This window comes from Tinamus guttatus, unplaced genomic scaffold, assembly GCF_059628265.1.
Source record: "Tinamus guttatus ecotype Peru unplaced genomic scaffold, ASM5962826v1 Tinamus_guttatus_pri_ptg000133l, whole genome shotgun sequence".
NCBI lineage: Eukaryota > Metazoa > Chordata > Aves > Tinamiformes > Tinamidae > Tinamus > Tinamus guttatus.
This window is the reverse complement of record NW_028288667.1, coordinates 3380271-3403424: the sequence shown is the minus strand read 5'-3', so window position 1 is coordinate 3403424 and position 23154 is coordinate 3380271. Positions and strand designations below refer to the sequence as shown.

General features: G+C 41.7%; 1 protein-coding gene across 1 annotated transcript in view; it reads left to right on the top strand.

The window, feature by feature from the left end:
* LOC104569999 (von Willebrand factor D and EGF domain-containing protein) overlaps positions 1-23154 on the top strand; it is a 160654-nt gene that overhangs the window by 13341 nt on the left and 124159 nt on the right. The window contains exon 2 of the mRNA XM_088521813.1: positions 18797-18981. Within this exon, the coding sequence (XP_088377939.1) occupies positions 18797-18981 (185 nt within the window). The remainder of the gene's footprint in view (positions 1-18796; positions 18982-23154) is intronic.

The window sequence follows — 23154 nt, the reverse complement described above, 5'->3', positions numbered from 1 at the left end:
GGCGTCTCACAGGAGAAAGCGATGTAAACTCTAGGCCTACTTCCCAACCTCTTGGCAGTTATGAATGCTTTTTGTTCATCATACAGATTAGAAATCAGGCAAAATTGTACTTTCATACCTGGAAGGAAGGTTCTGATTTACAGTATATCTGTTTATGAAATTTGTTACTTCTCTCTAAAATTGTTTGTTTTTTGGTAGATAGATGTGGATTTCTTTCTACATCTATGCGGATGAGGATAGGATATAAATGAAGGCAAACATTGCATAATTTTTACTTGCAAGAGTTGCAGAATGATGAAATTCACTTGCTCCTTTCAGGAATTCCCAACTGATCCCTTTTGCTTTTCTCTTTCCCATTTAAGTCCTTGTGAAACCCTCCAAAATGAAAATGCAAAGGCAGATCATCCTAATTACTGTTTCAAAGCAGCTTACAAAAGTGACAAATCTTTCCACAGCTCTGTCCTTTTTCTTCCAAGCATTCAAGTGATTCTTTCTTTCTCCAGGAGAGATAAGACATCCAGGCTGAATTGTAAAAAGTCAGTGGAGTCAATAACACACAGCATCACGTTCATACCAACCTGTGTTTTTCCTCTCTTTACTTCTCAGAGGGATGTGGCATCTACATGTATAAGTGGGCCCAAACCTCATTCTTCACAGTTACACAGGGCTATAACAGCAAGAGGAGGAGCTGAATATCTTGCTGGATGAAGACCATCATGTGGCCGTCAGGGGCCTCCGCAGCCCTTTGGCCTAGGAAAGCCAGGTGGATCGATACATGCTGTGGTCAAACGACCATTTCCTACTATCGAGGCACAAAGATTTAGATACAGATTTTAGTCAGGAGCTGTAAGAGAAAATCACCGATTGCTGCGGGTGTTTGCTGAGAGCCACAGCCCTGCTCTCATTTGGCCTGGGATGCCCTGGAAGTTCATGCTATCTCAGCTGGCAGCAAGTGGTAATCATTAACATGAAGGGGATAATATTTATGTGTTAATATATTTGATCTGAGGAGGCAGACGAATAAAACTAAGTTGCAACTGTTAAACGAAAGGACTTGAATGTGTTTTTGGAAACAGGCTAGTGAAGTCCTAGTTGCCTAAAGATTTCAAGTTCATTCCCACTTGACACTAACAACTGCATTTTCCGAGGTCAAATTCTGGATTTTGCAGGCAGGCACAGCCCCCATTTCACCCCCGTTTCGCATAGACAACTTCCTGGGAGCAGTAACGACCAGTAGTGGATCAGCCAAGAACACAGGTGGCATCCTGCAAACACACAGTTAGGCACCTCAAGACCCGATCCTGCAGCTGCCAGCTTCACCCTGTGAAAACCATTAGCAGCTGGCTGTATGTCCAGGAAGAGAAAATGAAATATGCTGCATTTTCACAGCCATCAATCAGCTGATGCTGTGCCAGAAAAGCTTCATAATGATCTACATATTGCCAGTTGACTTTGCAGAAAATATTCACATCAGAAGAGAAATACAAAGGGAAAAAAAGCGACAGATGATTTCAGGGCAGACTTTCACATGTGGGCAGTGATATCTTTGCATTTAGACAGGAGGGGTGAGGCTAGAAGGTGCCTTTACTCGTGCAGGCAGCAGCGCTTGCTTGGCTGAGGAGGGCACATTTGCACAAACCCCATGCAGCAAAGGCAGGAGAGCACTTCTGGCCTCAAAAAAATAGCTGGCTTCACTTACCTGGCCGGGTTTTTAGCTGTGCAGAACACAAGTTCCTAGAGTAGAAGACTTAGAAGTGAAAAATAAAGGTGGCAAAGCTTTTGAGCTATATAATGGATGCAAAAAAACACTGCGGAAAACAGTACAAAGGTATTAATGAACAAGATGCTGTTTGGGGAGTGTTCTGTTTTTTTAATGTTCTGCAAAAATGATGGAAAGGTAACAGCAGCATCTCAGCTCTTAAATGTTATATTTCCAAAGATTTGTCTGGATGGACCTCTTTTTATTATCACTGCTGCCTTCCTGACAGAGATACTGAAATGTCTGCTATGACTCATGCTGTGAGCAATCCTTTTCTGAGAGCTGAATGAAAACAGGCTGATAACAAGGGTGATTTCATTAAAAAAGAAAAGCCAGGTGACTAGTTACATGGAACACGGTTGAAATTATGCATGCAGAACTCCAACACTATCATATTGTTTTAGATCATGTTTTCTGCGGTGCAGGGGAAAGTACCTTTGTCGGCCCAGTGGAGAGAGGTTGGAGATGATTGAAGTAAAACAGCAGGACAAGGCTGCTATGATTAAGTCACATAGTCAACTGCCCATGTATAACACAGTAATGGAGGTGAAAGTAGAGGGCAAGCTAAAATTAAGCTGAAAGGACACAGGAGACAAAAGGCTACACTTATAGGACAAGAGCAGGATGTGCAATGAGCCCATTCCTGCAGCAGGCAGAGTGCAAAAATTTTTATACCACTTATTTAGACATTTCCTGTTAATCTTGGTCTAAATGCTGGGGTAACTAGTGCTAGAATGGACATGCTGTTAAGCGAACACAGCTGGAGAGAGGCTTGTTTAATTAATTTTACATTCTTGGACAGAGAGGTCAGATGACAGCAGGTAAGTAAAAGCCTCATCTGCCGGACTGAACAACTGGAGGAAAAAAATTTATTTGGGAGAAAGCCAGGGTCAGTTCTGGACTCACTCTGGTGATTATTTGCACTTTTTGAGCAGAAAAAGGATATCTTAATTTTGCTGCAAGCCACCAGGTAAATATATCATTGTTGCAGAGAAACTTGGCTGGTACGAAGCCAATTCAGCCTACTTTAAATTGTTCCCTCTGGGTAAAAGGATGCTAGATACAAGGCGTGAAACAACCAGTTGTACAAGTCATAGGGCAGCCAGTGCATCATCTCTGTAACACTCTCCAAGGACAAAACAATCCATAAAAACTCATTAGAAACTTCTGCAGTTTGGAGCAGGGGTTGCTGTGGGTCACATCATGTCAAATTGGCCTTTGGTCCTCAGTAATCTCAGGCAAATGAGTTGGGGAAATGGAAAGCTTGCACAAATTGTGTTGTGGTAGCCATCTTCATGGGGCTGTTTCAGCTTGAGTCCTCTTCAGAATAACCTCCCCTCATAATTTATATCACTGTGCCCCCTCAATGAGCCATGCAAGACAGCTACCAGCCCCAAACACTTCCACAAGGCAGTGAGATGGCCTGGTGTGACCCGTGCAGCCATCGCACCCTCGGGAGGAGGAGGTTAGAGAATCTCACCAACTTGTTTAACTGCTATGAAGACATTGTTCCCTCTATGGAAAACTAACCAAACAAGTGGCAAAGCATCAGGATGCTGGCTACAAACACAGGTAAGATGAGGAGATGTCACTTTTTTGGAGGCCAGGCAGCACTTGCTCCCTTGTGCACAAGAGTTATAATGCAGGTGTCAGTGAATGATCACGCGCCGATTTGCTATAGGACCCTCACTGCCTACAGCGCACATGATGGTAGTACTGGGTTATGGAGCAGTTAGTTAGTATTTTGTCTTGGTCTTATTTGTGAGCACCTGGCTTTCACACATGTATGCCACAGAACACTGTTCGTTCTCCAAAAGGCTTTTCCTGGTATTCTTTATTATAGTAATTGGGTGCTTCATGCACCCTCATTAATTTACTTTCACTGCCTTAGTGAGGTGAAGGGTAAACGCTATTAATGTTACCAAGGCAAAGGAAAGCAGTGCAGGTCCATTAGTGGAGAAGGAGAGCAGGTGAAGTGACACAGGAAACACAGGCACATTTGAGGGTTTTGTTGCTTCAGACTTCGCAGAGGAAGTTAATTATGATCAGACACAGAGTGCAGTTCATTTTAAGAAGGCAAGAGGAGCACAAGGGGGAAGAAAATAGACAGTTAAAGGGATATATCCAGGTTTTTACTAACTGATGAATCCACCATGAGTAACAGGGGACTAGCCAAACCATTATTTAAATCATTAAAAATCATACTCAAGAATTCATGGAAAACCTCTGAGATCCCAAGAAAGACAAACACAGAAGCACAAACATAGTGCTTAACTCCAGGATTTGTCAGAAAGATTACTTGGGGTAATCTTGGCCAGACTACTTGCAGTGCTTGCCAAGTTATTAGGAAAAATTAACAAGAATCAAATTTGTTCTTGAGGATGATAGTGTGAATAAAAGCATAACAACACATTACGTTGCATGCTTGGACTTGAGAGGACTTGAGAGGCTGGAGTACTATACCTAATTTTGATCATTGGCCTAAAATAAAGATGGACAAATTGGAGACAGCTCAAAAAAAAAAAAAAAAAGGAGCAGTTGAACTGACAAGAGGCCTAGAAATGCAATGTATGAGGAGAAGTTAAAAGAAACAGGCTTGTTTAGCATAAAGAGGACTGAAAGGGAATGCATTTAGTCCTCCAATACGTGAAAGACTGATGGGAGGAAAATAGCAGTCAATTATTCTCCGTATCCACTGATGGCAGAGGAAGAAAGATCAGCCAAATTTGTAGCAGAGACACAGGCTAGACACTTCCTATCTATAAAGGGAGGTAGGCAGCAGGACAAGTTGTCTGGAGTTGTCTGCAATCCCCTTCATGTGATGTCAAGCAGCAGATAGGCAAACCCCTTCTGTGGATGGGACAGAATATTAAAACCTGCCTTGGAAAAGAGGAAAATGAGGTGATGGGAAAAACAAGCATGGATTTACGGAGAACACATTACACTGAACCAACACGTCTCTTCCTTTGAAAGCGTGAGTGGTCGAGTGAATAAAAAATGCTCTGGGTCTGCTACATCAACATTTACAGGCCAACACGTTAATAATTTGAGAGACAGAGGGGAAGGAGGCAAAAGTGTTCCTCTGCATTGGGGTGTCTGGAGCCCAGAGGAGCTTCTCCAGGAGACCCTGGTCTCCCCTGCCACAGAGACACATTTCTTCACTCTTTCACATGGGAATGAACCAGAGCCTTTTGAAGTGCTTGTAAAAGCTTTAAGAAAGAGGGAGATGGAGAAAGATTCTCTCCTCCTTCTCCCACCACTTCTGTAACAGGCATCGGCTCAGGAGATAACAGCATTAATGTGGGAAGTTTTGGCCAAGTTTACTCAGAGCAGATGCTGAGTCTCTCATTTTTGCAGCCTTTCATGTGCTTTGATTATTCCAAAATGAAGTGCTCCCTCCCTTTTTCTTTCTTTCCCCTCCAGAAATTCCATCTTTTATAAAAAAAGAAATAATCACAAATATTACTTCAGTGGAAAAATACAGTTCTGTGAAGATCTCAGTTGTGGCAAGTCAACATTTTCCAAGAGAAAAATTTTTCATTAGAAAGCTTGCAGCCAGCTCAAACCTCAGGATTTCAGTAACAGTGAAGCTTCAAGTGCCTCATATTTCTGCATATCAGGGTCATCAGTCAGGCACCCAGAAAACGAGGAACATAAAAGTAATGATCACCTCTGACACGGCTGAAGTGACTTATCCAGTGTCACACGGGCTCCGCTGGCAGCCGTATCAATCAACTCTTTGGGGGAGCATTCTTGGAGTATTTTTTTTTCTCAGAAACATCAATATTAGCTAACATTTTAAAACACTGTAATTTATTTCAGTCAATCTTGTTCTTCACAATTTCAGGCTCTTTCTGTCAGGCAACTTGGAGGTTATTTGATAGTATCAGGCATTAGGAGAACAGCATCAAAGAATCTCATCCTTTGCTTTGCCAGTTATTTTTTCCTGAAAATTACATGTGGAGATAGAATATACACATCTACTTAAGCAAGAGAGTAAACAGCAATTCTGATGCACCAGCCACACACTAAATACCTCTTAGCCTTATTAAAAAGTTTAACATCCAAAAATCTTTGCAGAATCAGAGATTGGATGTCTAGATGATTTGATCTTGCTACCCAACCTTCTATTTACTTTTTCCTCCTTAATAACATTTGCATTGCTTCGATAAAATCTTAATGGGTAATGCTACTGCTTTGCTAGACTGTCCATGCAATTGCCTTCCTGCATTCATATGCAATAATGTCACAAAGAGCTTATACTATGCACTTTTATCAGCCAAGATGAAACTGGAATTAACATATGGTATCTCGCTATATTCACTTTATACTGATTCCAAATATTCAGAGGCAAGTTGTTAACAGACAGGACATAAATCCAGCATGCAACCTACCTGCCAAGCCCCGAACAGATAAGGGCACAAACAAGCCCCCACTTTGTTCATGAACAACGGGGCCCTGTTCGCAGCCTTGTCCTCAAAGGGACCCCGTGCAAGCTCCTTTGGGGCAGCATGTGCAGCTTGGAGCAAAAACTTGCAAGGTTTACACTCAATTTTAGTGAGCTGTTTGGAAAGATGAGTTTAGTAGAAAACCAACACACTTTAAGAGCACAGTGAAAGCAACAGTGACACCTCTGAAGTTCACAAATCTCACCCTACTTGCAGAAAATGGGATTCTGCATAGACTGCAGTGTTTGCTGCTGAACACTGACGGATTATGTGACCTTCCCTGGTCTGCCTTATTTTCTTTGACCTTCTATTTCATTGGCAAACTGTCTCACAGTTTATTGCTGCTGGCCGAGGCTACACTTTGGGGACAACGGGCACAGGCAGTACATTTTCCCCAGTGTATTTCTCTCCTCCTTTTACCAAGGCTGCTTCTGTGTCGATGTATAACTTTGCCTAAGGTTCTCGCTGACAGTATAAAGAGGCTTGGATAGCCTGACTCAGCTGTCAGTTGATTTTACTTAGACCAGAAGAAAAGACTGACACGAAAAGATGAAAAAAAAAAAATCATAACCCCCCCCTTATTTTCAATAGCATATGCATCTTAGTTATCTTACAAGAAGGTTGAAAACTCTTCTCCTATCTTCAGCCTCCTCACACATACATGATCACATATCAGCACTTTACAACCTATTCTCTTGGAAAGGAGGAGAGTTTGATGACTATTTCCAGAGCCCTTTGCAAAGGGACAGACTCCCACTATTCATGAAATCACGGCCAAAATAACTTGGTGATTTAAGTAATCTTTAAAAAGTATTTGGGGCTATACAAACTTCATTATTACTGTAAAAAAGATTCAATCTACATAAAAAAAGGATCTATATCATTATTAGCATGCACCTATAAAGTCCATGGGCAATCTTAAGAAAAGTTTCACCTTGAAAAAGAAGAGATCATTTTTCCAACCTTAGACAACGATTTTAAATGATGGGACACATTCCAAGAATAGGACTGAGATGAAAATATGAAAGCTGAAGTCTTATGACCAGAGTGATAACATTGTGGGGCCTTGATTAAAGAGAAATGTTTAGCTTTGATGTACTCTTTGTAGTCATGCAGTCATAATGAATAAGTAACAAATATTAAGAAACCAGGTTGAGAGAAATAAGGAAATTAACTGGTTCAGATGGACATTTTAAGATAAATCTGTACCATATTATCCACATTAGGGCTTTCTAGTACCTAATGGCAAATTTGGACTTACTGCAACATGAATGAGATTTGTGTCACAGCTAAGAACTACTTTTAGACTACAGTCTAAAAGGATGCAAAAGCATAGGTAGCTATCAGGATGGACAAAGATGAAGCCTGTGCTTTGCTGCTGGAGAAGTGTGTGAAACAGAGACACGTGCAGATCCTGTCTTTGGGAGGCAGAGCTGGGGACACTGTTCATTCATGTGGTCGATCCCCACAGCACGGGAGATAAATCAGAATTAACCATCCTTGCTTGGGGTAGAGGACAGGAGAATCCATCTCTGTTACCGAAGGACCACCAAGGGACTGAAGCGCTTTCCCTGCCTCATGTCCCCATGCAGACCCTGCAGCAATAACTTAGAGATAAGAAGGGCTATCGTGAAAAGCAGGAGGCTGACCCTCTTTTCAGCACTGCTGATGCCAAAAACATCTCTGCACTCTTTGCACCAGATAACGAGGATTGGGCAAGGGCCAGGCCAAGACACACATTATCCTGCTCTATTTTTATGCAGTGCTATGTGCAGGCATTGCTTTGCTGGGGCCAGAAGAAAAGGAGTTTGGTAACAGCTTGTAATGTAATGAGGATTTTAAGCTAGCTATATCTCAGCTCTGGCTGCTCTGGAGTCAGGGAAGGAATATGAAAGAGCAGGAAGAAAGGGTTCATGAAATGCAGCAGTTCGTGTACACGAAAGCAGTTCAGATAAGAAAAACAAAAGATATTTAGTCCCAGGGATCATGCTTTGTGAGGCAAACTCAAATGATATGAGCTCCCTTAGGAGCAAGCTTCCTGTGAACAGAGATGCCTAAAATAGCGTTGGTGACACTTTTCGTTAGGTCAGCAGGATCCACAGTAGCTTTATTTTGAACATATCTACCTACTTAGACTAGAAAAAAAAAAGTACCTTTTCTAAAGAACTTAAATATTTCCTTTCAATCATCTTGAAAATTAGATTACTTAATGCTTTCTATTTCCAAAAATATTTAATTGTGGGTTGAACAGGTGTTTATTTTAAACTGCTATCAGTCTTGCTTTTTGGTTTCAGAAATTTTATTTCTGTGGAAAAACTGGAAGGTTTTATTTTAGATTAAAATAAGTCACTTTCCCTTGCTAAACCAGTGAAGTCATCTTTTTATTAACCTTCCATAGTCCCCGAAATATCTGCTCAACAGTTGCCTTTTTCAGAGTCAACTAAAGCACAGTATTATAACTATTTCTTCCTGTCCCTCATACATGTAATATTTTCCTTTCCACCTTGCTTTACATGCTGTCCTTACTCATAGTATTGCAACAGAAAAAAAATGTAGAACATTACCATCTGTTAAACCTTTTATACCTCAAATCTTCACATGTTTGGCCAATTCGGTTCTGCACTGGGTCTGTCTGTGCCTGGAAAAGCCTCAAAATTCCAGAAACTGCAAATTAACCCAAAACATGGTTGGCTGCTGCTAGGCTATTTTAAAATTGAGCTAATTCAGTCATATGTGTTATTTGGATCCCTAAGAGCAAACGGGCATCCCAGTTCACAGGGACTAAGCCATTTGGTTGTCATTAATACTGAGCCATGCTGCTGAATCTACACATTCCACAACAAAATAACCCAGACTTCAGTATTTTGTTTCAATGCTGGATTATTTCAGCAAATAACAGAAAAGATGAAACAATACTTGTCCTTAGCCTTCATTTTTTTCAGCAGTATGATGGATAACACAACAAGAGGCTGAAAAACAGCTCACCAAGGTCTTCACAGTTATCATGGACATTTGCTTCTCCTCCACACAGTTGCTGCCCAAGGTTTAATTTGGGGTGAGGGGGTAAATGCAATAGTAAAGAGAAGAATACCTACACTTTGGTCCCACACTCCCAACGGGATTGACCTTAGGCAGGTCCAGACAGGGTGTGCTCATGGCCACCAAGCAGAACCATCAGCCTTGCTGCAACAGGCTCCAGCAGAAGGCAATAAGGGCTGCACTGTCTGCTTCTGCTCATGAAAAACTGGGCTGCAGTTTTCAAAATGTGCCAAGTGTGACCAGCTGCAGAATCAGTCTGGCCAATGCAGAAGACCAAAAAAATAAAAAATAAAATAAAAAAAATCCACCTAGCATCAATTTTTTAACAGAAGCAGAACTCGCTGAGAATAAGATAGATAGAGGAATTCATTAAAAGGCTCTATCATGCCATTTTAAATTGTCCTTTACCTCTATGGCTAGATAATATTGAACCTTATTCTCAGAAAAATTTCTAAAAAAAGTTTTTTATTTTTTTATTTTTTTAAAGGCATAATTTCCAGAAATCTATTCCCCTAAGAAGATCCTTTTATCTATGTGGAGAAAGTGGCTGCAGGTGAAACCTCTGCCTTTCACAGGTGCACCTGCTTTGCAAGTGCACTATAACCCATCTGCACAGGCAGCAGAGATATAAGTGTGCAGGCTGCTTCACCAGATGCTTTTTCCCCTCAGGCTAAAGACAGATTTTCTACTTGTTATGGCAAATAAACTATAGCTGGGGCAGAAAGGCACCTATAACATCCTGCCCTGCCTTGGGGGCTTTCTGCTCTACAGGGGTTTTGCAAGGTGACAGACTGTTTTGGGAAGTTTTTCCTAACCACGTTATGGATTTGGTATAAATAATTGAATATGTATTGGCCTAGAAAGAGAAAAAGAAAAGGAAGAGAGATGGTTTTGGAAGCTGGCAAAGTCAACACATGTTCTTATTAATACCGAATAAAACTATACAAAACAGAGCAGGTTCAGGGGGATAGAGATCTTCTCAGGGCTACCTAGTACTCCCAACAGTCACCAGCAACCACAGCTAATCTGGGGGCACAAAAGAAGGTTTCAGGGAATATAGAGCCACTATTGGGCCTTTTGCACTGCTGGGCATGTGGTTTAGTGGGAGCTAAACCTTCTCGGAACCAGCTCAATGTGAGAAAACAACAAGAGTGGCCCTTCCAGGGCTACCATGCTATATTTTAGCTATGTGTGATTGATGGGATGCTGGCAGCTGCCAAACAGTCCTACCTGTACGAGCTCTTCAGACAACTCCCAAAATATGATGCAAAAATGATGGAAGTTTGTCTTTCCCAAGGTTTCACATAATCAAATTTGGCAAGTTTCAAATGCAGCTCAACAATGACAACAAGTTGCTAAAGAATAAAGTAGAGAACAATAAATTGATCGCCTGCTGTTTCTTTGTCTACTAATTTGTGTTAGCGCTGTCCAATCTGGAATTGCCTGAACAGATTTTTGTTGTTTGTTTGTTGTTTTTTATTTCTTTAACTCAAATTGCAAATGAAATGACTGGGGTAAACTAAATGCATCGATTGTAATGAAGAATTGATCAATTGTTGTGTTGGAGGGTTTTTCTGAACAGTGGTTTCTAGCCTAACTCAGTCAGATGAAAATTACAGTTATTAGCCAATTACTGGCAAAGAATGTGAAATCAAGTTTGTTATTTGATGATGTAAAGGGAGAAACTCTGAAATAGGGCATCTCTGCCTTGTTTTACCTACAGATAACGTTTCTCCTTGAGCCTTTGCTAGAGAAAGAATTAAGTTCTGGCTGCTTCCTCCTTCAGGAGGAATGGCTGTTTTTTTGAAGCATCTATTTTGGTGCAAGCTATAACTATTTCACCAGCTGCTGTTGCTGTGGAAGAAGGAGATGGGAGAGCAAACCCCAAACCCTGCCTGTCCTGCGGTCTTGGCAGTGATACGGCCGGGAAAGGCGGCTTCAGCCACACACAATTAGGGAGATGTTTTTCTTATTGGGATAATTACGTCCTAAAAGACTGTGCAGGTAGCAGCTGTAAGTGTAATGAAAGCTCAGCCGACAGCCACTTTTCTTTTGTATCTAAAGCTGGTAATAGCCAAAGTCCGTGCAGGTTCCCCAGACTCATTTCTATGAATGTACCCACTGTTCCAGGTAAATTAGCAGGGAGCTGTGGAGCAGCTAGAACAGAGATCACACTGAACAAAGAGGAAAATTAGTATCTGCCCGAACAGGGGGCAAAATTCCACTAAACGAAATTAGGAAATGTATTTATAGAGAGGTTTTCATGTATAGGTGCTGAAAGCTTTCCTCTTTCATGGCATGAACAAGAGCCAACAGACCTCATTCAAGTGCAAGACACACAATGAGCTACTTTTTCCGTAACCAGACATACCGGATTCCCCTGAAATATCACCAGGAAAAACAGTCTCTTTCCCTAGCAGCAAGGCACTAATGCATTCTGATGTTAAAGCTAATTATGCCTATATGTACGGAAATGGTACCTGCCATCTATTGAACAAACAAACACGAAGGATTGCTGATAAACTTGGCTTCTGGAAATCTATTAGACTTAATGTTGCACTTCCACGGTTGGGAGCGCATGCCTGTACCTTATCACGCCAGCCAGGCGGGCTGAGGATCATTTGTGGCTCATGACCTCTTATTTTTATATTTTTAAATTCATCCAAAGTGCTGTGATGCATGAGACAAGTTTCTGCATCTGCTGGAGCTGCATTTGCTCGATCCCATTTTGGGAAGGCTGTAAGACCAGGGGATTTGCCTGTGCACGTGCCGACAGCATCAAGCAAGACCCGACTCCGGGTTGGTAGACGCTGAGATCCTTCCAGGCCCGTGTATTAGCAGGGAAATGGAGCATGTCCATGGACAAGCTGCGAGGACACTGCTGAATAACAGCAGCTAATAGAGCCTCCCTCCAAAGGCAGACTGCGCTGCACCATCCTTTTGAAATGTCAAAATGCCGAGGGAAAAGCACATCATAAACACAGGAGAAGCATGGGGCTGCCAAAAGCCCCATCGATTCAGCGAATGGAATGAAAAGTATCAGTGAATAACAAAACAATAAGGGCAAAAAAAAAAATAGCTCGTCATCCTGCCTACAAGGGCACTAAATCACGGGTGGCGCTTGGACCCGAAGCGGGTATTTGGCGGCGCTAATCGGCCCGCGGCCGGAATCCCGGTGTCTTTCCGACAGTCTCTTCTGCAACCTCGATCCCTGTCAGTGTGTTAGTGGTGACACCCTGCCCCGTGCTGTATCATCCGCATGCAGAACTAAACTCAGCAGCGGGAAACGTGGCCAAAATTCAGCATTTATCATGGGAGCAGCTTGGGAGAATGTGTGGCGCTCACGCTGTAATTAGCCAGCATCCTAGTTTAGGCTCTGACTCTCAGAGGGGCAAACCATGGAAATCAAATTTCCATCTGAATAGAGCCCGGTGGGTCCGAGAATCAAAACATGTGAGTCCATTTTTTGCTCCTGCTATTTGGGAAAGCAACATTTGGAAGCACATGTTCAACCGAGATTAGAGGTAAGAAAGAACCTTTTCATTTTGCTTCACTTTTTCATTCGGAGGGACGAGAGCAAAATAGCCCAATCAATAACAATAATTATAATTTTCTTTTTATTGATTCTCAGAAGTCCTTAAAGGCATCGTCATTAACTTATAGATAACTTGAGGAAATTTATGAGGTTTTCAATTCCCTTCTGACACAGCAGCAGCAAACGATTTCTATATTCCAGGGCTGAGCTTTGCCGGCAGCGGGGAGAAGCCGGCGTCTCGTGGGGATGTGTGGACATGGCAAGGGACTTCATGTAATCAATTCCCCCTTACTAAACCACGGGTTAAAAATAGAAATTCAACCCCTGATAAAAGATGGAGGCATGAATAAAAAATAGTTCCCCCTGGAAGTGAACACCGGCCCATGCTTGGTCAATAGAGCACTGGTCCTTCAAGGAGGACCAGGGTGATGAGGGGCCTTGTTCCCAGGCAAAGGAAGCTCTCATACATCATGCAGACAACGTCTTGGATCCTAGGAGCATTTTTATTCCAATCACACTTTGTCTCAGGGCCCCATGTTAAGTCCTTGGTGCAGAAAAAGGAATTTCCTACGAATTAAGCAATATACTGGCTAATCCTGCCCAGTGGGAGCAATCTATAAGTAAGCATTTCAGGTAAATACACTAAGAGAAGAAAATATCAAGGATTAGAGCATCCATAGGAGCAAGGGAAGGACAAGAATCTCTTCACCTGTTGCTATCTTGGACCACGGTGGTGCATCACATGAAGAAATAATGCACATCACTTTATTTCAAAATACAACAGACCTCTATTGTAAGGCTAAAGTCTGCCTTAAAATAAAAGCAGTTACTCTAAATGCTAAATTATCTACCAAACAAGAAGACATCTTACTTTCAAAATACTTTAATATCTAAGTGGAAGTGTTAAGCAGCAGTCTGCCGAAAAACCAAGCTCCTGCCTGGCCAGATTTTCCTTCTCCATAATTCTGTCTGTTATTCAGCACAAATAATAACTCTGAAAAAATGTTTTATTCTTTTCAGTTGCAGCTCTATCTCTTCCTAGGTCAAATTTTCTATAATTACATTCATTTTACACAACGGTTCATTTATCTCTATTAATTTCATTTTATGAATGAATTATGACTTGTTCAAGACCTGGCCATTATGAATATGTGGTATTTATTCAATGGACTTCATTATCAGTAGGAGGTTCTTCTACTTCTGAATTATCTGAATATAGTTTTATTTATTAGCTATCAAGGATTTTATGAAATTCTTATGCTTTACCTGCCAGAGGAGAGCACACACAGTTCAAGCATTTTCATGCAATGATCACATTCATATTCACAACAAATTCTGATTCCTGAATATTTTGGGGAAGAAAATTGCTCTCATCAGCATACAGAATAATTGCATTAAAATGTTAGCAAATATTGGTGAAATAAGGCGTCGACTTGCCTGTATAAATTGTCAGACATTTTTCAGTTACAATATCTATCTGCTAATAGACTACTGCTCATCTGTAACTTCTATCCAGCAAAGGAATCTCTACATCTTATCAGACCAGATTCTTTTACTGTGTTATGAAAATTTCTGCCAACAGTTTGGAAGGATTTTTTTTTTTTTTTTATCTCCTAGCTCCTTCCCTCTTTTCTGCCCAAATTCTCTTTCCATGCACAGGAAATCATAATAGTGGGAAGCTGCTGGCACGGACAGACTCTAGGAGCCCCCAGAGCTTTCACTGGTGCCCAGGTACGCCAGTGAAATTGAGCCATGGGGCAGGGAAGTGGTGATCCTTCGACAGGGAAGCAAATAATACAGCTGCAACTTGCAGGCATGCTGGGCATCTGGGACTGGCTTTTAAAAATCAAAATATTTCACATTTTTTCTACGGATAGATGTGCAAACATTCTGGAGAATGTTTCATTCCACTATGGATCTGAGAATATGAAAAAAAGTGGAAATTCCCGAATTTGCAAGGGATACATTCCAAAGACTGGCATACTGGTATGAAAAATATATGTACATGGTTATATATTTTTCAGTTTCCTATTTCCAAAGCTCCCTGGGTTCGCTGGGAAAGCCATCAGGAAGTGTCTGCTCCGTGCGCTCCGGGGCCAGGCAGGGAGAAGCTGCATCCCCAAGTGCTGTTTCCCATCACAAGCAATTGCAGCCCCTCACCCAAGGGGGAATCGTTTAGTTTTACGTGCAGCCATCACCAAGGTTTCCTTCATCCACCACGCAAATACTACCTGTGAACTGCCAGCTATTTCCCAGAGCTTTAAAATGCCCTTTAAATATAATGTGTGGCCAGCACTGCTTTTCCCAAAGCAAACACCAAGCTTGGGCGTGTGCTCTGTATTTCTTTCGGGGTTTCCTAGCTGCCATCCCCTATTGTTATTATTTGATTTGCAGCTGCTATTCAAAGCAAACAAACAAAATCTCGCCGCATCCCAAACCTTTCCCGGAGTAATCCGCTGATATTTACAGGCAGCGAGGATCTCAGAGAGTTCTGCTGCACCCGCACCAACCTGCCTCTACAAATAGAAGCAAATTCCGACCGCGTGATTTCTGCTCAGGCTTTCAGCCTGGGCACGAGCCCCAGCGCTGGGCAACATCTTCTGCACCAAAGACTCTGGCAAACGCATAGGCAAGTGGCTCAGCTTGTTGCAAAGAGCCATGTTTTAGCTACTAAATTGCAGGAAATAACCTTTTTCTTTTTCTTCTGCACAATCCACAGTCTCCAGTCATTTCATTTGAGCATAACAAGTCACTACACATTAAAGTTGCGGGAATCTTGACCTCCATGACATTAATAGAAATATTCCTACGACTTCCGCAGGGAGACGTTTTCCCCGCAGGACTCGCTCTGTGACGCTGACAGAGTTGCTGCAACGCTGTCTGCACTTAGCAGTGGCAACGGGGACTGCGTTTGTTTGCTTTGAGTATGTCAGGAGGAAGCAATTCAGCGGCTCCTTTCAGCAAGCTGCTGCCACGGAATTGTTGGCTTAAAAATATGTTTTAAGAGCAGGCAAGCAAACAAATCACTGGCTTCTCAGCAGCATCTCCTCAACGGGGATGAAGGCGTGAGACCTTCTCCAGAGCACTGAGGAGTGACTGGAGCAGCTCCCGGGCAGTGCTGGATTTGAGACACTGGGGTGGAGAGAAGCAGCAGCTCTGATGTGCCTAATACTCTTCCTGATGGAGAATTTTATGGTCATAATGCCGATGAGGTTCAGCTCCCTGAAAAGCCACCATTTTTCTTCATAAACCCTTTGAATGCAATTATACGGATAGAGTCGTGGGATTAAATAAAACATACAGGTTCCTCATATGTAAATAAATAAATATTTCCTTTCAAAGGCAGTCTAGGCAGCACAAGAATAACAGCAGCTCGGTGCAAGACGTGGACACTGACTTTGATCGTTCCCCACAGGAGTGGGGACAGTCGCTACATTGAGCACTTCATCGGAGCACACGAGCCTGGCACCGGCACCTGGCTCTGTCATCCACTAAAAATGCACGGAAAAGCTTCACCTGATTAAAGGGCAGCTGCAGTCACCGTGTCGCACAGGCTGGCATCGCTCAGGGGAACCAACACCAGGCTGAGAACAAGATCAATTTCCCCGATCGCCTCCTCAGTGACAGTCCACAGGCACAACCCGACCCGCTAAAAGGCACGGGAACAGATTCTGACACTTAATAAATAATAAAACACACATCCACAGTTGTGGCTGCCCAGACCACAGGAGCGGAGATACTTCAGGGAGCAAATTTCATCCCATAAACAAGCAAATTTCATCCTCAACACCATTAAATTTAATGAGCGAGCATCCCCCTCCTCACTACCCTGACATGCCTCCCCTCTTTGCTCCTCAGATTCATCCCTTTTCCTCTTAAATCCTTACCAGCAGTGTTAAACATCACTAATGGTAACATGCAAAGCAGCATTTTCTAAACTACTGCAAATGAAAAATATGTGAAGGATGAAAAATAATTAGCTGTGTCTCAATTTCTAATGTATTTGCATTGTTTAGACAGCGTAGTTAATCACTGGTAAAACCACAACATGCTGTGTGGATTGGGATTATTACTAATACATATTGAGCAGAGCATTATTAATTACATTTAAATAAAGTATTTGATATTATTATTGAGAATCCAAATGTTATTAATTATAATAAAATGCTCTCGTAGGATTCCTGTGGTAGCACTGTGCAGAGAGTCATATTTAAATACCATTTACTTTTAGATTCTTCTGCTTTTTCCTCAGAAAGAAGGTACTTAGAGCAAGCAAAAGGCACCGAGAGATACCATCCTATTCCTATTAGCACTTCTGAGGCACTAAGTGAGACTGAACAGACCAGTGAGGGGCCAACTTTTAATAAGGTTTTCAAATATAGGGTAAATTTTTCATACGTGTAGAACATTTGGTCTGCTGAAATGCCATTTATTTTCCTTTAGTTAGGAATTTGCCAAGGATGGTCTCCATGTGGTCCCCACTGCTGGGCGCAAACCCCCAGAAAGGAGTTCTGAGCAAGGCGATCAGATGCTAGATTTAATTAGTGCTGCAGTATTTTCAAGTCTTTCCCCTGTAAAATGTCTTTTACCTGTAAAAAAGAAAAGCTTTGGGCTCTGTTTTAAAAGGCAACTCTATTAATTCAGTTGAATTTTGCATTTAACTGAATTGCACCATCGTTTTGATAGTTTTGTTCCCTGAAATTTACAATAAAGCCTCTGTTACGCTACATTTTGTCCCCATTTGGCTTGTATACCATTGCCTTGCCTGTGGCACAATAAAAATAATCTTTAAAAATAGTGCATAAGTGGATTGACTTTGACCTTCTGAGTATCTTGTCAATAAAATAAAAATGATAAATCTGCTTCAGAGTGCCACTGGCATAATATTAAAGCAGGGTTACGACCTGAAAAGTGACGTTTGAATAAAAGGACTTTTTTGGGAGGGGTGGGAGGTGGGTCTCATTCTTTGCCAGCGGTTTCACATAAATATGGCCCATCTACAGAGCAATAAGTTAATTTTGCTAACTGCCCAGCTTGCTCTCCAAACCAGGCTGTGCAGTCCCCGCTCAGTCCTCACTGCCTCTTACATCATGAGCAATTAAAGATTTTTGCAGCAAGAAATTAGCTGACACTTGTGTTGCTGATGCATAAAGCGGTCAAACTCCAGCCTGTTCCCCCCCGTGCTAGCCCGGTGCAAGTGGCCTTTGCGCCAGCAGAGCAAACGAGGGAACAACTGCATTAAACAAGAGAAAGACCCTTGTTTCCCTACATAATCAGCTTGCTGATAACAAATAACTTCTAAAATAATCACTGGAAGGCCTCATACTATCAGCTAATAGGAGATATTGAATATTCTGTAGAGAATCAGGAGGCATATGAGAATAAACAAGGCAAGTATGTAAACAAGCAGGCTTTGAGATGAAGCAGTTTTGATTTACACTGTGCAGTGCATATATAATAGGTCTGAACTGGGATTTTTGGGTACAGGCCTTGGGTGAATCTGACCTGGGGCTTGAATATTTTCAAGTCTTACAAATTTCTACAAACGACAAGGTTCTACTTGTTTGTCCTCTACTGTCTTATTATTATTTTTACCCAGTTTTGTTTTCATTATTTATATAGATATGTATTGAACAATAAATAAGAAATTGTGTTATGATTAAAAATACTCATATCTACAATGATGTGAACCAAATAAAAAGTGAGTTTTTAATGATCACAAGACTTTGAAACCTCAAAGCACCCCATTTTTTTAATTTTTTAGGAGAGATGCAGATGTTAATGTCTAGAACTATGCTGAGACCAGATTCATGGGGTTAGGATTTCTGCTTCTGGTTCAGCTCTGATAAAAATCTAAATAAATAAGATCTTAATGTAGCCTGGCTTCCAACGCTTTATATAGTTGTCCTGAATGTTTCCCACTTTTGTCTTGACACCTTGCCCAATCCCAAGCAGCTATTGGCCATCAAACTGATACACTTTCTTTAATGGTTGTCCTTTTTTTACCGTTTTTAGCTCCCGAGTGCTCCCCGGAGGGCCACCGCGTCCTGCGCAGCCCCTACCGCAGCGTCCGGTTCGACTCGCAGGAGCTGCAGCCGGCGGCCACCCGGGACCTGGTCTGCGATCACTCCCTGCCCCGCGCCTGGTACCGCTTCATGATCCACGACAGGCCTGCAGAAATGCCAACAAAATGCATAGAAGTCAGTAAAACTTAAGAACTTATCCTGGCGCCCTTGCATAGATCCTTTGATGTGATTCTCCTTTCCAGGCTCCTCTGTACAGTGATGACAGGAGCAGGATGGGGTTGGAGGGGCAATGGGAAAACGGCTCTTCCCCTAACAGTGCTGCTGTACATGAGTGCAACAGCCAGAGGCCACGATCCCTGTGAACCAGGAGCTGTTCAAATACCGACCAAGGCCTCATCCTACCCTAAAAACATATACCTACTAAATCTACTCATTTGTTATGCCACAGCTCCGGTAAGTCCAAGGAATTCTGTTCCAGCTCTCTGGAATAGATCCTTGACTTCTTTCCCAGTTAAAATAATTATCTGCTGCTTAATGCAATCAAAAGGGAAAAAGTGGTACAATATAAGCACTTTAGCCATACAGGAGAAAAAGATAAAACCAAATTTGTCTTTCTAACTATAACAATTTTTGTATTATTTACAGTTCTGTAAATGCCCTGTGTTATAGAACAAAAAAGCTCCATCACATAACAGTACTCTCTGAAAAAAAAAGACCATAAAATTACCTATTTTTATGTCTGCTTAATATGTGTGATGATAATCTTAAACCTGCAATCATTCCTGCTAGACCAATCCCAGACCCCAAGTAAAATCAGTGCTCTATTAAATTGCCCAGCTGTAGCAGGTTAGAATAATTTCAAATACACTATTAAACAGAATTGTTTAGAAAATAATAAACTAATTATTGTAAACGACTTTAAAGATGAAACATTCAATCTAGAGTGACAGTAATTCTAATATTATGTTATGTTAATCTAGCTGAGAAACCTTTATGAAATCAGCAAGCAGGAGTTCACACCCTCCTGAACGGATCTGTGAACTTGCCACAATAGATCTATATCTTCATGAACTCACAGTAAATGAAATGTTAAGCAATAATTGTCACTTCTCCAGGATTTCTAACTCTCTGCATACACAATCCATAAATTTAATTAATGTGAACAAATTGCTATGATTGTTATTGAAATAGTCATTTCATGGCAGGCCATCCTTGAATAAACAACTAGATGTATTATGCATTTTACTTAACATCAGTTGCTCTATGAGTATGCACATATTCCATAAAATTATTTAATTTGTCATTGCATTCAGCAATCTCTAGTACTTAGTAATGATCAACTGTATGAGTTTTCTTTCCAACAAAACATGCTTTGTTTCCTTTAATCTCTTCTATGGAGTTTTTTATTCAGGTTTGTAGAGCTATAATCATCAGTTTAGTTTCTTATCTTGTAACATAATTCTTGCCGTTGGTTTTTTCATTATCCTCTGAATGACAGTAAATCTCTGTTTCACTACGCTGATGAAGGATTACATCTGTTATATGTCACTACTGGAAGAATGCTCTTCTTTTAGATCTTCACCTTCTAAATCTTCCTCTACATTCTCTCTCTTCCACTTAATTAAATCATTGTTTAATTTGGTTTTCCATTTAATTTGAGCAAAACCTCTGGAACAAAATAATTTAAATTAATAACTGCACAGCTTCCACTCTTTAATAAGCAGTTATTGTTGGACATTCCAATCTCTGGCTATAGCAAGCTGATTTTAATTAAACAAGAGAAAGACAAAATCCTGAACGGAAGGAAAAAAGTGACCACATTAAGCCAGACAATGCAGGTAGATAGTTAAAAAGTACATGACCCCAGTGCCTTGTAGAAAATATGCCCTGTTGATACTGGTGGGATGGAAAATTAGCTGCTTATCAAAGGATAAGATTAACTTCTTAATTCAAAGCAATAGCAGGTAAGGATTCTTGCCATCCAATTGTGCTCAAAGGGGATTTAAACTATAATGGAGATTTAGAGGTTCTGAGTAGAGAATTTCTGCAGGAGGGTTGGCACGTGCTGGGCGCACTTCAGGGAGCAGGGCCCTCAGAGCTGCACGTGGGGCCTATGTGGGAGCTGTGGGCTCCTTCAGATACTCTTCAAACCCTATATTCTGAATTTTGGCACACAAAAAAATCCATAATATAAATGCAGCCACATCTGATTACTGTTTTGCGACCGTATGAAGCAAGAAGTTACAAGAGTTTCTGCCCAGAACCATGTCACCACTAACAGACCCAGACTTTTGCCATGGACCTCTAACAAATAGCAGCGACTCTTAAGAATTTCTTCGCATCCACTAATTGAGCAAGCTTATTAAAACCTGAGAGAAAAAGAAAAGAAAGAAAACTTTTTTTTTTTTTTTTGGTCAAAGATAGTGAAAACATTAACCGTATTCCTGAATTCTCCATCCCCTAAATCCAACTGCTGTCCATAAACTTCTTCCTCCACTGGTAAAATACTTTTGATTGAAATAACTTTCCAATTTAGGCATTGCCTGCTGAATTTCCCTGTGGGGGGTAAAGAATAATCTTGACCTTCTTCCCTCTATTTCTTCTTCTTCTCTCCCTCTGTGCTCCCTAAGGAAGCAGAGCAATTACAGGATTCTGAGCATGCGCTCTTGGGCCACAGCCACGTCCCCATCCAAGAGCAAATTCTGGCGGAAAAGCTACACAAACTTGCAAATTCTGTATCCCCAGGTAGCAAGGCTGCTGCCTACACATCACAAACAATAGCTTGTTCTGCACGAACTGCCAGATTCACTTTGGAAGGGAAAAAATCACTAAAGGAAGAAAGCATAGGGAAGCCTTTGCTAAGATTAAGGGACTACAATAAGAACAAGAAACAATGCACAGACATGGCCAGATCTAGCAGGAAAATGACCTTCAGGGAAAGAACAGAAGTGCCATGAAAATTAAAGCTCAACTGAAAATCTATTAAAAATACAGGGAAAAATTTAACAATGAACAGTCAATATAGATAAAACATTGGTTAGAAAAATAGGCTTCTGGATTAAAATAACATAGCACATACACACACACGCATACAGGCAAGCCCCAGGAAAGGAATGAATACTGGAAAGGATTTTGAAGGAGCACCCCCTGCTAATGCTGTTGAAGGTCTACACTACCTTGGTGGAATAAAAGCTCAGTGTGGATTAAAGAAGCGCCGCGCGCGGTCACAGCCTCTGCGCAGTGTAAGCAGGGCTTACAGCTACAGACACAACCAGAACTGTGTTTCTTCCTTCTCCTCTCTTACGTGTGGGTGAAAAACCTGTGCCACACACTGGTACCTCCTGTCCTGGGCGCTCTGAAGAAACCAGGACAGGCTGGGGGATAAAAGCCCGTCCTGCCCAGGCTGTGACAGCAGCCACATCATCAAGTAAAATACAGAAAGCAGCTCAGGCTCCACCAGGAACTACAGGGCCTGGAAAGGGAGCCGGGCAAAAAGCTTTTATGCCAACGTGTTCTATCAAGTCAGTGCTGCAGCTAGCACCAGCATCCCCGCATCCAGCTCCTGCCTTCCATGCTTCATCTCTGCAAAAAGCGGAGACAGGTGAACTGAGCCGCACTGGAGGCTCCCAGAGAAAAGAACAGCAGGCTTTAAAGGAGCGAACAGTCTGTAAAAGAAAAGAACAGCAGGCCATAACAGACACGGAGACAGAGGACAAGGCTGGCGTGTCCGCTGGGGAGGATGAGCAAAGAGATTAAAGCTCTCTGGAGGACGCAGCTCCTCACAGCCCCGGGTTTCCATCAGAGCTCTGTGTTGGGGAGTGCTGGGTTTTTTTCTTTTCATTTTTTTCCCTTTTTTTTTTTCTTTTTTTCCTCCCAGGCTTGTGTTTCCTGAGGGGCCTGCTGGAGCAGGAGACCGCTGTGGGTTCATCAGAGCTGCTTAAGGAGCACAGCTCAGCACACGGTTGCTCAGGGAAGCTGTGGGTTTTTAAAGGCAAAATGGTGCTTTTCCTTCATGTTCTGTTCATTGGCTCATTCCCGTGCTGGAGAAAGCACCTCAGCCTGCATTGGCACAGGGCTGCTCTTTGGTGTATTAAACAAGGCCATGTTAAAGAGTATCACATCCAATCTGCGTGTAACACCTCATACTGTTAGTCCCTGGTGAAGAAGATTAATTTTTTTCCACATTCAGTTTAATTTCCTCATCTACCTGACCTCTTGTAGAAAATTTTTTACTTAGATTCAAAATACAATAGCTCAGGGGCATACTATTAATTTTTTATTTTATTTCAATTTTTTATTTTGCTCTGAATCCAATCCTACTTGGATTTGCAATTTCTATATGAACTT